General features: G+C 38.5%; 1 protein-coding gene across 1 annotated transcript in view; it reads left to right on the top strand.

Moving 5' to 3' along the window:
• The window catches only part of cacna2d2a (calcium channel, voltage-dependent, alpha 2/delta subunit 2a), a 202192-nt gene that overhangs the window by 34007 nt on the left and 153863 nt on the right, over window positions 1-14322 (top strand). The window contains exon 3 of the mRNA XM_072452528.1: window positions 10344-10460. Within this exon, the coding sequence (XP_072308629.1) occupies window positions 10344-10460 (117 nt within the window). The remainder of the gene's footprint in view (window positions 1-10343; window positions 10461-14322) is intronic.

The raw sequence follows: 14322 nt of genomic DNA, 5'->3' as shown, positions 1-14322 counted from the left end.
GAAGTACATTTGTGGGGTTAGCTTCGGCTTCTGCTGTTGTGTCCTTGGGCAAAACACTCGCCATCTCGCCTATGTATGGGAATGTGTGAGAGTGACTGGCAAAAAGACTGGCAACAATACAGACTATCAGGACAGCTGTGGCTATAGAAATGCTTAACACCATTGAGCGTGTAGAGTGAAAAAAGAGGTATTTAGTGTAATGGCCCGAAGGATTTGACTGGGCAGTTACAGCAAGAAATCGGGAGAGAGAGAGCAGAGACATTCAGCAAACTGTTCAGGCCGGAGAACGCCAACTACATAATGTGCAACGCCCAACACAACAACACCACCGGCGAACACACGTTGGTAGGTTTGACGTGGCCTAATAGTTTGTGCGTGTGTGTTTTGCCACAGCGTCGTCTCCGTGTGTGGCAGCTGACTGGGCACACCGCTCTTTAGCAGTGATTTTGTGGCTTGTCACCACCCTCTGTCTCTCCATCTGCGTGTTTACAGTGACACTTAGTGCTTGGCGCGCTGCAGCCACTCATGATGCTAACGAAGCTAATGACTGAGCGCTACATACGCCTCTGTGTAAGTTTGTACATGTCGCTCAGCGTGGGACGGTGCGTGCGGCGTGTTGCATGGTCCGGGACATGCCAGAGAAAAACATACGGGTGATTTTGGCAGATCGCACGTGTGTCCTGGGAGAGCGCTGAAAGCAGAAGGTTCATTTGGATACTATAACACGGTCGCCTTCTCCTCTGGGAACGGCTTTGTCTTGCATGTATTCAATTTGAAAATACAAGAAAATACAATTGAAAAACATGTATTCTCTCCACATATCTGACTTGTAACTTGGTCTAATGGCATCATCTGCCTGTTGCCATGGAGATTGATTAATGTTTAATGCCATACTGTGAAGCATTACCAGCAACGCAATAACCCTAGTTGCCAAGTCTGCTTATTTACCTCCACATTGGTCTTATTTTTTATCTTTAAAAAAATTATAATTAAAAGTTGCTTGCTAAAATTGTGACATTTTTCTCAACAAAAAAAAATAATAATTTGAGTTTTCATGATAATACCCATTATGACAAAATGCTATTCCAAATATGCACATCTCATTACCACTCGTTCTGCGTCGACACACAACATTTAACTGCATCTCTTTTCAAAGTGTTTTTATTTGTGGGGCCGGGGCACTTGTTTTGGCTCTTTTCAAAGGCTTGGGCGCTTGTTGCTTCCATCTGACCAGACTTGTAATTGGGACACGATCAAGCATTGTTATGGAATTTGACTATTTCTGTTACAAAATATAAATAGTCACTCCATATCGAACACTTCTTTGGACACCTTAATAACATTTCCTATTGCAATAGTGAACTTGTTTTGGTGAATGTTGTCTCTTGCTAGCGCTGAACTAATATTGTGTCGACAGGCAGGTTTTGCCGTGTCTGGATTCAATCTTCTCTCGCAGTAACAGAAAGCCCATGTGACCTCTACAGCTCGGCACTGACCAAACCAGCCACAGATAACAGCCTCCACTGCGGCTCTGGGCCCTCGTTCTGTATCTGCGCCGCTTTTCGAAACACTTTGATAAGACGCAACATCCCCATCAGGCTAATGTGTTGAAGATAACGCAGGACCAACGCAAAGCACTTGTTTTTCCAATGGAAGCTTTTTCTGTCGGGCAAAACCATTCAAAAACATTGTATTTTATATTTACAGTAATGGCCCGATGATGAGTGAGCAGCAGGTTTATAAAATTCAGCTGTAAATTAAATATGCAAGTTTTATCACATAATCAATTTAGTGAGTTTAAATGTCCCATTTGCTACGTAAAATGTGTTATGTGTTATGTAAAAATGACTTGGTTTGGTCCTGTGCAAGTCCAGGTTTAGGTTTGGTCCTAAATTGAGCCCATTTTAGTCCTGATATTGTCCTTCTATGAGTCTAGATCTAGTCCAGGTTTAGTTTAGACCTAGTCATTTTGATGTGGTGTCCGTCTAAGTCTTTAACGCACACATATTGTATTTTCTCCGACCTTTTTCCGACCTTACTCTTGTTGCCTCTCTTTTGCTTTCAGCCAATCACAGACAAATGTATCTCTAAACCACTCACATTTGCAATGGTGATTAGCTCTGCAATGAATGTTTTAATAGTTAGATTCTGTTCAATGTGCACCACGAATGTCATGCATCTCCTGACAGGTTTGTAGAAGTTTAAACTACATAAATAGAAAGTTTTAAAAATAATAAGACAAAATGGTAAATATTTGATAAATTGCAGTCTTTGCGATTTGCTAATTGAGCCCATTTAATTGTGATTTCGGTTTGATTGTGAAATGTTTTGCAGCCTAAATTCCAAGCCCTTTCTGCTAAATGCTGCAACCTTGTGCCCCAGTCCCACCGCAGCAACAGAACCATCAGAAACTTCAGCCTCTCTACCTCCTTCTCTTCTCACCAGTGTGCTAAAGGTTTACCACTGAGGAAACTATTAACTATTTATTTATCTAAATCTTTCCAGGCTTCAAGTTGAATCAACTACAGTATGTTTACTGTGTTTAATAACCCAACTTGTTTATGCAATTTTGAGAACATTTGGTCCGGATTCGTTTGCTGAACCGAACAGGCCATATTTGCGAGACCTTTTGGCTGGAGCGGATAGAAGGATGTGCTTTTCACCATTAGTGAAAAGAAAAGCTTTTCCCGTTGGCTTAGAGACTGGAGGTGCTATGAATCTTCAGAGAGGCCGACCCGAGAGCACTGCCGGCGCACATTATGGGAATGAATATTGATTTAAAAACAAATTTGACATGGTTTTTAAATCGACTTGAAAATGCGTCATTTCAAAGAGGCAAGGGCTTGTTCAGCATCAATGGAGCGGAGAGAACTTTCTTGTTTTATGGTTCAATAATATTCTTCTAATGGTCTCTTCCACCTTGAGGAAAAACACATTGAAACGTTTGACTGGGCATGTGTGACGTCTGTGTTAAATGTATGTGGTCATATGAGAATATCTGGTGTGATGATCAGTTATTGTGGATGTGTGAGGACAATAAAACATAGGTAAACACTCGTAATAGCAGGGCTGCAAAGGAAATAGCAATACAAGCTTTTGTTGCTTATTAGGAGTAAAACCAGCAACTGGATTTCAGTTTCCCAGCCGTAAAATCTTCTTAATGTTTTTTGAATTGTTACACTATAGATGGTACATTCATTAAATGTATGACAAACAGACCTATGGGTGACATCACACAGTGAACAGGTGAAAAAAGAAAACATTTCAAATCATATTATTCAAATTTAACATAATTCATGTACATGCTAAATAAAAACTTTAGCTCTTAAAGTTGAGGTACTTGATTTTAAAACTACAAAAATACTGTTCCCATGACTTGCAACTTGGGTAGCACACTGGGTGCGTTTATTTGGGTGATCATTTTATGGGGTGTGCAATCAAATATCTGTCCTCCCAAAACATCACATGTGATTGGCTTCTCTTCGGTTTAGTAATGCAATACACTCTATAAAGGTCAATTTACTTTTACAAAAGTTGAATATCCTAGCTTTAACTCTGGGACTGCATACCTCAAAAGTTTGTAACTGGATCAAATGAGATTGAAGAACTTCTACAGATCAATGCACTAAAATCCCCCAGTCACCCAAACAAACCATTTCTTTGCATTCAAACCCTGTCGCTTTTATCCCAGAGAGAGTCTCCACAGCAGCTGCAGCAGCATCAGTCTTTCCTGAGTGTGTGTTTGGCCCGGCCCAGTCTCCTGGTCCAGGTCTGCTGGCTCACTGGGCCGTTAGAGCAAAGTGCCTAAGCTGGCTCTCTTCCCAGCCTGCAGCCTGACAGAGACGAATCTTTTGGACGTTCTTGTTTTCTGCCCCTAATTGCTCATATCACAACATCAATCCTCGGGACATATTTCAGAAGAAAAACATAGAAGTTTATTTCTCAGTGTTACAATGGCATCAGCAAAATCAGAGTGTAAATAATGAGCTGTTTGCCTGAAAGTTACAGAGTTGGGAGAATGCATAATGTTGGTGCATTGTAGAATGTGTTTTATTTGAGTAAAACACCTTGTTCTCCCAAAACAGCTGCATGAGAATGAGTAATAGTTCAAAGCTTCCTACCTGACTTTTCTGTTTTATCTCTATAGTTTATATTTAAAAGTCACACGTGGTGCTAAAATCAGGCCATTGTCTGCATCTAATCACAATACACAAACCCGGAGGAAAAGGCCCAGTGTGTCATTCTTAAAGTTCGGTGGCTCAGTCTAACTTGTGCTTAATGGAACCATTTGAACTTTACTGTATTGACCCTCTGCGTTTCAACATGCTTTAAGGAAAAGGTTTGGACACCTCTGGTCTGTACGGTCCTCCTAAATATGCATATTATGGTTATCAATGTGTAATATATATTGACTTACCATTTAGCATTTGTTTGATTTCACAATATTTTACAGTACCAGATGCTTCTTTAGCCCTGGATTAGACAGAGCATTTAATGTCATTTTTATGGGCCAATGACTGACTTTATTATTCAGAATCTTCAGGAATGTTGTTTTGACCAATTATTTTAATATCAGTCAACACTAGAGAAAAGTTATATTGCAGAGAAAGTTGAATCCACTCAACACTCAGTTGTGATAAGCTACTTTTGCAGCCACGACTACCCTGGGGCAGACTGACGGAAGCAAGGCTGCCAGTCCGTGCCATCAGCCCCTTCGACCACCCCAACACACACAAGATCAGGCAATGACAATGTAGTGCTGCCACATCCTAGTTTATTGTCTGTATAAAACGCTGTCTGCTCAGAACACGTTTGTATTTCCATATTTGACTGTTTCTGGTCAGCCTGAACATGACATGTCAGCAGTGAGACGGGTGACATTCAGCGCACAGATGGGCTCACATTTTGTCCCATTACAGTCTTACATGCACTCGAGAATGTGTTGCTTAGGTCTAGGGCTAATGTGGTTCCACCTGCTGCAAAAGGTCACTGTTCATGATTGTCAGGTGCAGCAAGAAACACAGAACGCTTTCAGTATAACAACAGAGGAGACTGCTGCTGGTTACACTCCCATACAGAAAAGAATACTTTATTATGTTCTCTATTATTCATATACTGCCACAATTGTGTAGTTTCTGTCATCCAACTGTGCTCAAATTAGAGCTGTTAGATTAATTAAAATAACATCAGAGTAGTAATCAGTCGCAATAATTGTCAAATCAAAAAGTTGCAGGTATTTAGGTAATATAATGTCAAAACATTATGGGGTTAAATATTGGGTTTCAAATTTCCATTTAGTGTTTGCAATAGTAACATTTCTTACTCAGTCTGTGTACTAAGGGAAAAACTCAATACTCAATTTCATTATCCCAGTGGAAAAAAAAGAATGACAACAGTAGTTTCATTGTCTCATATTTTGTATTTTAGCTGTTGATATTTCAGTCTTTTCTCAAATTTTGATTGAGATTTTGATTAATGAATGAAAACTGAATCTTGATTTTTAGACCAACAGTAAATCTACACACAATTACAATGCTAGTGTTAGATATGATCCCAGATGGTTGAGCCACCTCATATGAACTGGGATGAGTAATTACTGTGTCTGAAGTAAGTGCAGCGGTTGTGTTGTTTGTGCTGACCTTAAAGCCGTGAGCAGATGAGGAGGATGGATAGATGGAGGCTGGCTGGGGTTTATTTACCATCATTATTGGACACAGACAAAGTGAACAGTCAATATGCGGTGACAGTATCGGACATTTTCACTCCGTCTGTCTGTGCTTACGCTGGGGAAAGTTTGCAGCAAATAGTCTACTTTCTGCAACCAATAAATGTTTCCGAAAACCAGAACACATTGTTTTTTTCTTAGTCCAACTGCTGCTTGAGCTACTTCTACTGCTACAACTACTTGTCCTCGTTTTTACCACTGCTATTGCCACCTTTACTTGATATTTTTGCTTGGATTTGTACTTTTACCTCACTTTTACTGTACTGATCTCACTTTTCCCACATTACTATTACCACTAGAGCTATAGGTTTAATCAAACTACCACACAAAACAAGCTCCTGGTCACCCTGAAGTTTGTTGTTTCCGTATAAGGAACTGCATTTTGTCTGTTTTCTCTCCAGAGTAAATACTAATACTACTACAACTCCTTCTTCTTCTTCTTCTTTTTCTTAGAGGTGGACAAATATTGTGAATGTTGTCTTGTGAATGTAATTTACAGTTACAGTTACAGTCATGCAACTGACCAACAGAAAGAAAGAAACAAAGATATCAAAATAAAAAGCTCAAATTCAATATTGGTAAGTAAGAATAAAATACTATAAATCTGTCCCTCAAACAGATTAACCCCCAATAAAAAACTGAATCAATTTACGCTTTAACTGATGTAACAAAAATATAGTACCTCTTAACACATTTACACATTTGCATGTTCCTGTTCTGTTTTATTTTGCACAAATACTTTACACTAAAATCTGTTTAAGGTGACCTTTCTGTTTCATTTTATTTCAATACTATGTCCACTACTGCTTTACAAATTCAAAACACAAATGAGCGCTGCTTTGGTTCTTTCTTCAGTAAAATATAAAACATATAAAGAAAAACAAAGCAAATTACCTTGATTGATGTCCCTATTTCATAATAAAGTGAGCGTTGCGTCGTCCGCGTCCATGGCTTTTCCTCGACTCCTTTGCCTTTTACATCTGCAGTGACTAATTGCAGTAAATTATTAGTTTGTCGAACAAGTCTGCACTTAAAATGACACTAATTGCTTTAAATATTTAGCATTCCTGCCTTGGCTCTGCATTTGTTTTAAGAAAAATGTGGTAAAAGTGGGTCTGTGGATGTCTTGGGGGCAGCAGGATCAGTGCTAATCCTAGAGGTAGTTTGTGCAGATGCTACAGTTCGCTGAGTCAGACCTGCTTTTGAGTCCAGGGGGAAAGGACTTATCTCTGGACTAGATTCCTCCTCTGTTTAGCTGTCTGTCAACAGGCCAAGCATCTGTCCATCCAAAGCTCTCGTCTTACGCACACACACCGTCCCCCGTGGCCCATTTGTTTTACTTCCTTTATGAGCTTTGCTAAGTCGGCAAGCTGTTTTGGGATCATATCAGGTTGTAAAGGAAGTGAGCGTGTGTTGTGCAGCTGTAAGTGCCTGTGCTATGAGTCTGTTTATGTAGAAATCTCATTTTGATTTTAGAAATACTTAAAGTGTAAGTGAGTGTAACTCAAAGTTAAACCTCGTTGGTGTATTGTACCTCTGAACTTTGGCTCAGGCTGCTTATATTTGCAGTTACTAACGATGCTAATGATGCTAATGATACCAATTATGCTAATTATGCTATTGATGCTAATGATGTATACGCTATATAACATATTTTTGAGTGACAATCAAAAATAAAAGTACAGATTTTAAATTCAAGCGACATATTCACTGAAATAGTGTTTGTGTCTTTAGTGTGGCGGCTCTTACTTGCTGTCTTTAGTGCAGCGATCTAACGTAAATGAAAGGAATACCGGTATACCATGGGTTCTCAAAGTGACCCCCACTGGGGGCCCTCAGAGGCACTGCAGCGGTGTCTGAACAAACAAGAATAAAATAATTGTATTGAGTTTCAAATCCACTTTGCCTAACATATTTGTTTAAATGTACTATATTAAATCAGTATTAAGACTACAGTCACTGATATCTGTATTTTTGAATGTAAAGCTTAAGAAAAAAAACAACATATTCTTAACCTTTCGGTTTGATAGTGACTAGAGACTTTGGAAATGCCTGGATTGTACAATAAACTGGATTGTGAGGGTTCTGATCTTCAAGACATTCACTGAAGTTGTTAAAAAGTGTTTATGTTCCCAGTGCATGACTGAGCGGGGAATCGGATCAGTATTGGGAAAACGATTGATTAATATGTCAAGTATTCGCGTATCGGTGCATCCCTAACAACAAGCAAAGAAAGGACATCTCCATGGAGACCAACGTTCACCATACAAATTTCATAGTGCACCTTTAAAGCAGCAGTAGATCAATGACTCATTCTCCTTTAGAACATACAAATACAGCACACCCAGGGTCACACACAATTATTTTGTAAATTTCAGTCATCAAGTCTCACATTTTGTGTAAATGATGCATTGGTTTTCTTCTGAAAGTATGGGTTGTAAAGTGCTCTGTTTGTCCTCTCGGGCCCTCGGTTTGGAGTGTGCATCAGTTTGATGTTCACTCTGCAGCAGGTGTTTATTTTTCTGTTGACCACAGGTTGGAGTTGCCTTTTAGAGATTGTTTCAGTTCTCCATTTACTCCGTTTAGTAATGATTTGGTGCTGTGGCATAACTCAGAGCAGAATCCATAATAACCATTCAGTACCTTTCATCATTCACCGCAAAAACATGCTGCAGAGACGTGAAGAGTCACATAAATTAGATGTTTTCTTTAGTAAATGTAAATGCTTACTGCTCATACCATTACATTGAATGAGTAGCTTCAAATTTGACTTCAGTAAGACAAGGACAATAAACAATAATGATCGTGATAATTGCCAACAAAGATAATCACCATTACACTACACTATGATTGCAGAAAAAAATGACCTATCTGTGATTTTCTCATCTAGATTGTTTTTTCCACTTATAACAAATACATATGTCTCAATATCAAATCTTACTGTTACGATTATTGAGAGAAGAAACATCACAATTTAACGATTATTCACAATTATTAATTTTCTTTCTATCATTGCTCCATTAATACTTGACCAGCTTTATGGAATCAAACTTTCTGAATGCAAAAGTAAAGTGATTGTGATATTAGGGCTGCAACGATTAATCGAGTAAATCCAGTAATTTGATTTGCCACCATGATTATTTTATCAATTTTAAATTAAAAACATTTGCATCTCTGGCACGCAGCGCGCATGGAACGACTTGTGGCGCTTTTGTTTCCCATGGAGCTTGTTCCGCGTGGACCTGCAGCAGCTAAAGCACGACAGAGGAGAGAGCGGCGTGTTTTAAACTCACGAGTGTGACCGGGAAGCAGTGTTTGTTGTGTGAAAGAGCACGGAAGATCACGAGTATGAAACAGAAAGTCCGTGATGACGAGGTGAAGACACAGAGGCTAAAGTGAACGGTACACGGAGCTGATGCTGCAAAATGACAAAATGTAGCTCAAAACACCAAGCATCACTGGTCTCACTCAACATAACATGCTTCTTAATTTTACTTTAGTTAGTTTAAGTTAATTAGTCCTTTATATATATATATTCTTTATATACAAACAGAAAAGTTTTGGACTGGTGAAGTGAAATGTTGCAGTTTTGGGGACAGACTGTTAATTTAAGAATAAAATGTGTTATTTTAAGCCTTATTTGTACCTTATTTGTTATTTGTTTATTACTATGACTATAACGTTTATTTAAAAAAAACATTTAATATGCTTTTAAATGGTTACGGAATGTACAAAAACATTTACAGATGTAAAGAATCTATAGATTACTCGATTACTAAAATAATCAATAGCTAAATAATAAAACTCACTATGAATTTAGCTTTACGTTTTGGGGTCCGGATTGAATAGAAATTACATAATTTTGGTTCTAAAATAGTCACAATTACTGTATAGTGTATACAGTAAGTTTTTAGAATTCCCGATTATATTGTGACATGAATAATCATGATTATCGATTAACTGGTTAATCTTGGCATCCCTAATAACAAAGTATAATAATAGTAGGTATGTATGTATAGAACTTATCCATATTATTAAAATGATAAATCTCTGTAACATTTAAAAAATTTCCGTTATTTTAATAATGATTTGATGAATGATTTTATCGTTAATCACAATTTTTTTGGCTCTGATAATCGTGACACAAAATGTCAATACCGTCCCATGTCAAAGTAGAAGTACAAAGTAGGAAAAGCTGTGACAACGTCAAATTATTGACAGATTTTACAGTTATTCACGGTTGTTGGCAGTTTGACCAGACAAATCCCTAATTGTCTTTTTTTCCACAAATCTAATGGATTACAATCTTTCTTAGTGAAAAAGTAATGATATCCTCACACAAACAGCCCCATAAAAAAGTACTTTTCTCCCTTTTTTGGAGAATAGATTGAACTGAACTTCTCAAAATTAATATTTCCCACTTCTTACGATTTTATTGTGCCCTGAATAATCTCAACCATCAATTCATCTAATTTCTTGACATCTTTTCGTCCAAGAAAACACAATTCATTTCATATTGTTTCATTGTAAAATATCTTACTCAAGGAGAAAAGCGCACTCGTTACGACTCATATTTTTGATCATTTCCGCTAACGTACTCTGTCATTCTCTGTTCCAGATTTATAATGAGAAGAAAAGCCAGTTCGAGATCAAGAGGAACAGCCCCAAGGACTTAGTGGAGAGAGTGGCCCGGGACATCTCCAAACTGCTCAACAGCAAGAGGAAAGCGCTGGAGGTAAGAGCGACGAGCTGCGTTCACAACATAACCACCTCGTCAAAATCCCCGGCGTGTTCGAGGACTCGTTTTTTTTATATTCCCAGCACAAAAAACACATGCCAAGTCATTTCACTCTCGCACCAGTTTAGACGGTTTAAAGGCTGTTACCCGAGGCGCGCTGTATAATCAGTTCTTAATGCGTGAAGGAGAAACGTTTGATAGGTTATCAATTTAATGTCTCCTGTTTTGGAACACAATTATGCCGACTTCCATGTGGCAACACTGGCGATGGCGAGTTATAAATGAGGGTTGAGGGACTTTAAACTTAACGTCAAGAGACAAGGAGCAGTGATGAGAGAGAAAACGAGAGCGAATACATGCGGTTAACATAATATTGGAATTTTGTGTATCATTTGTGCAGTGCTAATAAGATTTTCATCCAGTACCTAAACCGTACAAAGCTTGAAATGCTAATGTTCTTCGCTGTACCGTTAAAAATCATTGATAATGCTACTACATCGGTGGTTATATACAAATAATCAACACGTTAATGCTGCAGTTTTGGCTGTTTCTGTTCTGTTTTCTGTTGTTAAGAAAAATATCACGTTTTCTGTCACCAAATTGTTGTTAGTGAGTTGTGGTTGTGCCGTAACTTACAGAGTTCAAATCTCACTTCCTTTTACTTTTTGATTTTTAACTAAATCTATATAAATATTAGCTGATTGGATGAATTGATCCTGCTTGTCTTTCAGGATAAACTAATGCTGCGTTATACTTAACAGGTTTCTGTTCCAGTTGTTGTAAAGTCGTAAAAAACCTATGAGCAATACGTTACAATGTGTTCTGTAACCACTCTTTAACAAGTAAAATAATATAAATCAGGAAGGTGTTCAAATTGGCCAAAATGTGGGTCCAAAGTTAATTTATTAACCCCGACAGTGTAAGTCATAGGTTTAAGGGAATTTCTGCTTTTGTTGTCATCATTTCTGCTTTTGTTGTCATCATTTCTGCTTTTGTTGTCATCATTTCTGCTTTTGTTGTCATCATTTCTGCTTTTGTTGTCATCATTTCTGCTTTTGTTGTCATCATTTCTGCTTTTGTTGTCATCATTTCTGCTTTTGTTGTCATCATTTCTGCTTTTGTTGTCATCATTTCTGCTTTTGTTGTCATCATTTCTGCTTTTGTTGTCATCATTTCTGCTTTTGTTGTCATCATTTCTGCTTTTGTTGTCATCATTTCTGCGTCGACGTTAGCGACATTAGCCTCGCAGCACATTATAACTGCAGTGGCGGCGCAGGAGCAGGTGAACTGTAGAGAGTTTTTTTTGCATCTGTCTTCTCTTAATCTCGGTGTTCTGAAGTGTTGCCCGAGTTTGTGAGGCTGATCCAGTGTGTTCCAATTTACTACTGTAAACTCGGAAAATGTGACCTCAGAGGACAACGGTAGCGCAGCAAGAGGCGCGTCACGCTTATCGTTCAACAAATGAGGAAAGGAACAATATTCTTTTAGAGGTCAGTGTTATTTGTTATGTGTGTCTTTTCTTTGCACTGGTGAGGAATTTTCTCTTAAGTACTTTTGCAGTGCGGAAAGATTTGAGCCATAGAGTATGCATCAAATGTGCAACTTCCACTACTCCTAATACGGTAGATACAAATTACAGTGACTATTTCATTCTGCTATTGATGTAATTTTGCCTTATTGTCAGTATCGTTTGTCGTGAAGCAAATAATGTATATATTATTGTGCCAGTCCTGAATGTATAACGACTGCAGCGAATCTTTAAGAACATGAAATACAGCAGGTTAGTCCGTGCCAGCAAGTCCGTATTCATCAGCGCGTGGCTTGACTGCGTAAGTGTTTTGGAGCATAAATTCTCCTTCGCTTTTGGGCGTGGAGTGGACTGTGGGTTTAACGGGGTGTTGTTGGACGGCGCAGGGTGCAGCTCCAGCTCCACAGGGCACGCTGCACTGTCACCTCCATCCAGAGTGGAAAAAATCACTCAGGAGGCAGTGAAATGAGGTGAAAAAAGGAGAGGAATGAGAATGTCTCCCTGGGGTGTGGAAAAATCAGGCAAACGATGTTCAGAAATTCATAGATTTAAAAATGTGCAGGAGCTAGAGGGAGCAGAGGAGGAGGTGGAGGAGGGAGAGTGGAGAAAGGAGGTTCTAAGGCGTGTGCACCGAGGCGCAAAGCGAAGCACGTTTGATGTTCTTGTGAAAGTTAAAATTCTAAATCATATATAACAAGTCAGGTTTAAAATTGCAGTCATTACAGTCATTTTAGGAGCTGTGGGAATGGATCACTCTCCACATGTGTCTTCACTTGTTCACTACTCTTTCTTCGTTTTGTTATCGATTCTGGCCGCTGCAGACAAGGAGCGCCCCACAAAAGCTGTAGTGTTGGCGATAATCGGTCACTGACAGTCTATATCTGCAATTTTGGGCCTTTCCGAATTTATGTTTGCATGTTTTTTGTGTTTGCTTCGTAATCTAATGAGGAGAAAAGCTGCCGTGGGGTGTTGATGATGTGTTTTTTTTTTGTAGTGCAACGATTAAAGCGCGTGGCATGTCTTCTGGCTATTTATAAAAACAATAATGTGGCTTTTGTCCTGTCAGAGAACCATGTGGAAATCGTCTGTTGTTTCTTCATCCCGGCTCGGCATCAGAGTGAGCAGACGTTTGTTCTGACACGCGCGTTCGTCACTCATGGTTCAAAGTTGTGTACCGGCCCTTTAAGATACTGTTTGCCATCATCCTCAACAACACTATTTCTGACTTGTACCGTACCACAAAACAATGCTTTACACAATTATTACTTAACATTACATAACAATTTAGCCTAGGTTTTTACGTCTTATGCCCTTCAGATGTCAGATGCCCTCCCTATAACCTTCACAATGTTTATCCCAGGTTCATACAATGACTATGGAGGCACAAGCAATCCATATTTTATTCATTTTATTTCATGCTATTTGTGGAGTTTAAATGTCCTTAATTGCTTCTATTTATTTAAAAAAATCTTTGATAACAGATCAACTATAGTTCTATGTTTATCGCATTACTACAATCATAATAATATATACAATAATTTGCATTGCCAATTTGTTATTCAGCTTGTTTTTATACTATTGAGGTTAAAAGGAGACTGTGGGGGCCCGTCATTGTCTTTATTACATACTTTATTAATGGCAAGCACTGCTTCATTAATCTAGGCAGTGTTTGCAGTGTAGAATAAAGTGACTTGTGTCTTCCTGTGGCTGGATTCATCTTATTTATTCTCAAACAAGCAACAGGTGATATGTGTTTAATTTAGATTTAGGAGTCAAATTGTCGACGAATGCATTTCCTTCTTATTCATGCGGAGAAAGTGAAACGCGGTGAGGAGATAAGGAGGTCTATGCTGGCCACACATTGACTGTTTTAATATTCCTGCCTGGTCCAAGCCCTCTGTAATGGTGATTTAGATGCCACACATTGGAAAAGACGGCCACACATGCCGGAGACACACTATTCGTAGCAGCCCATTAAAATACTGCTTATAAAGTCGCTGGGCCTAATTTATATTTCTGACACAGATTTGAAATTGTGCTTATGTTGTGGAGGGAGAGAGATTTCACATTTAGTCCTAATGCTGTAAATAATGAGGATTTACTCGGCTGTTTACCTGCTCTGATGCGTGCTGAATCACAATGAATTGCTGAATTGTAACATTAAGAAGTCATTTGTGACAAAATGGCATATGTTGCGTCATTTATTTTACAAATAAGTGTGTTTTTAGTCTGGCGTTACTTTATTTAAGGTCTGTGAAAACATTGTGAACGACATGTAAGCTTGCACTGATAACTAGGGTGGTCAAAAAATAAAATAAAAAAGCAATACAC

Source organism: Eucyclogobius newberryi, unplaced genomic scaffold, assembly GCF_026437365.1.
Source record: "Eucyclogobius newberryi isolate DKJ021-1_F unplaced genomic scaffold, fEucNew1.0.hap1 SCAF_19, whole genome shotgun sequence".
Lineage (NCBI taxonomy): Eukaryota > Metazoa > Chordata > Actinopteri > Gobiiformes > Gobiidae > Eucyclogobius > Eucyclogobius newberryi.
The sequence above is the reverse complement of the archived record's forward strand: the minus strand, read 5'-3'. Positions and strand labels throughout refer to the sequence as shown.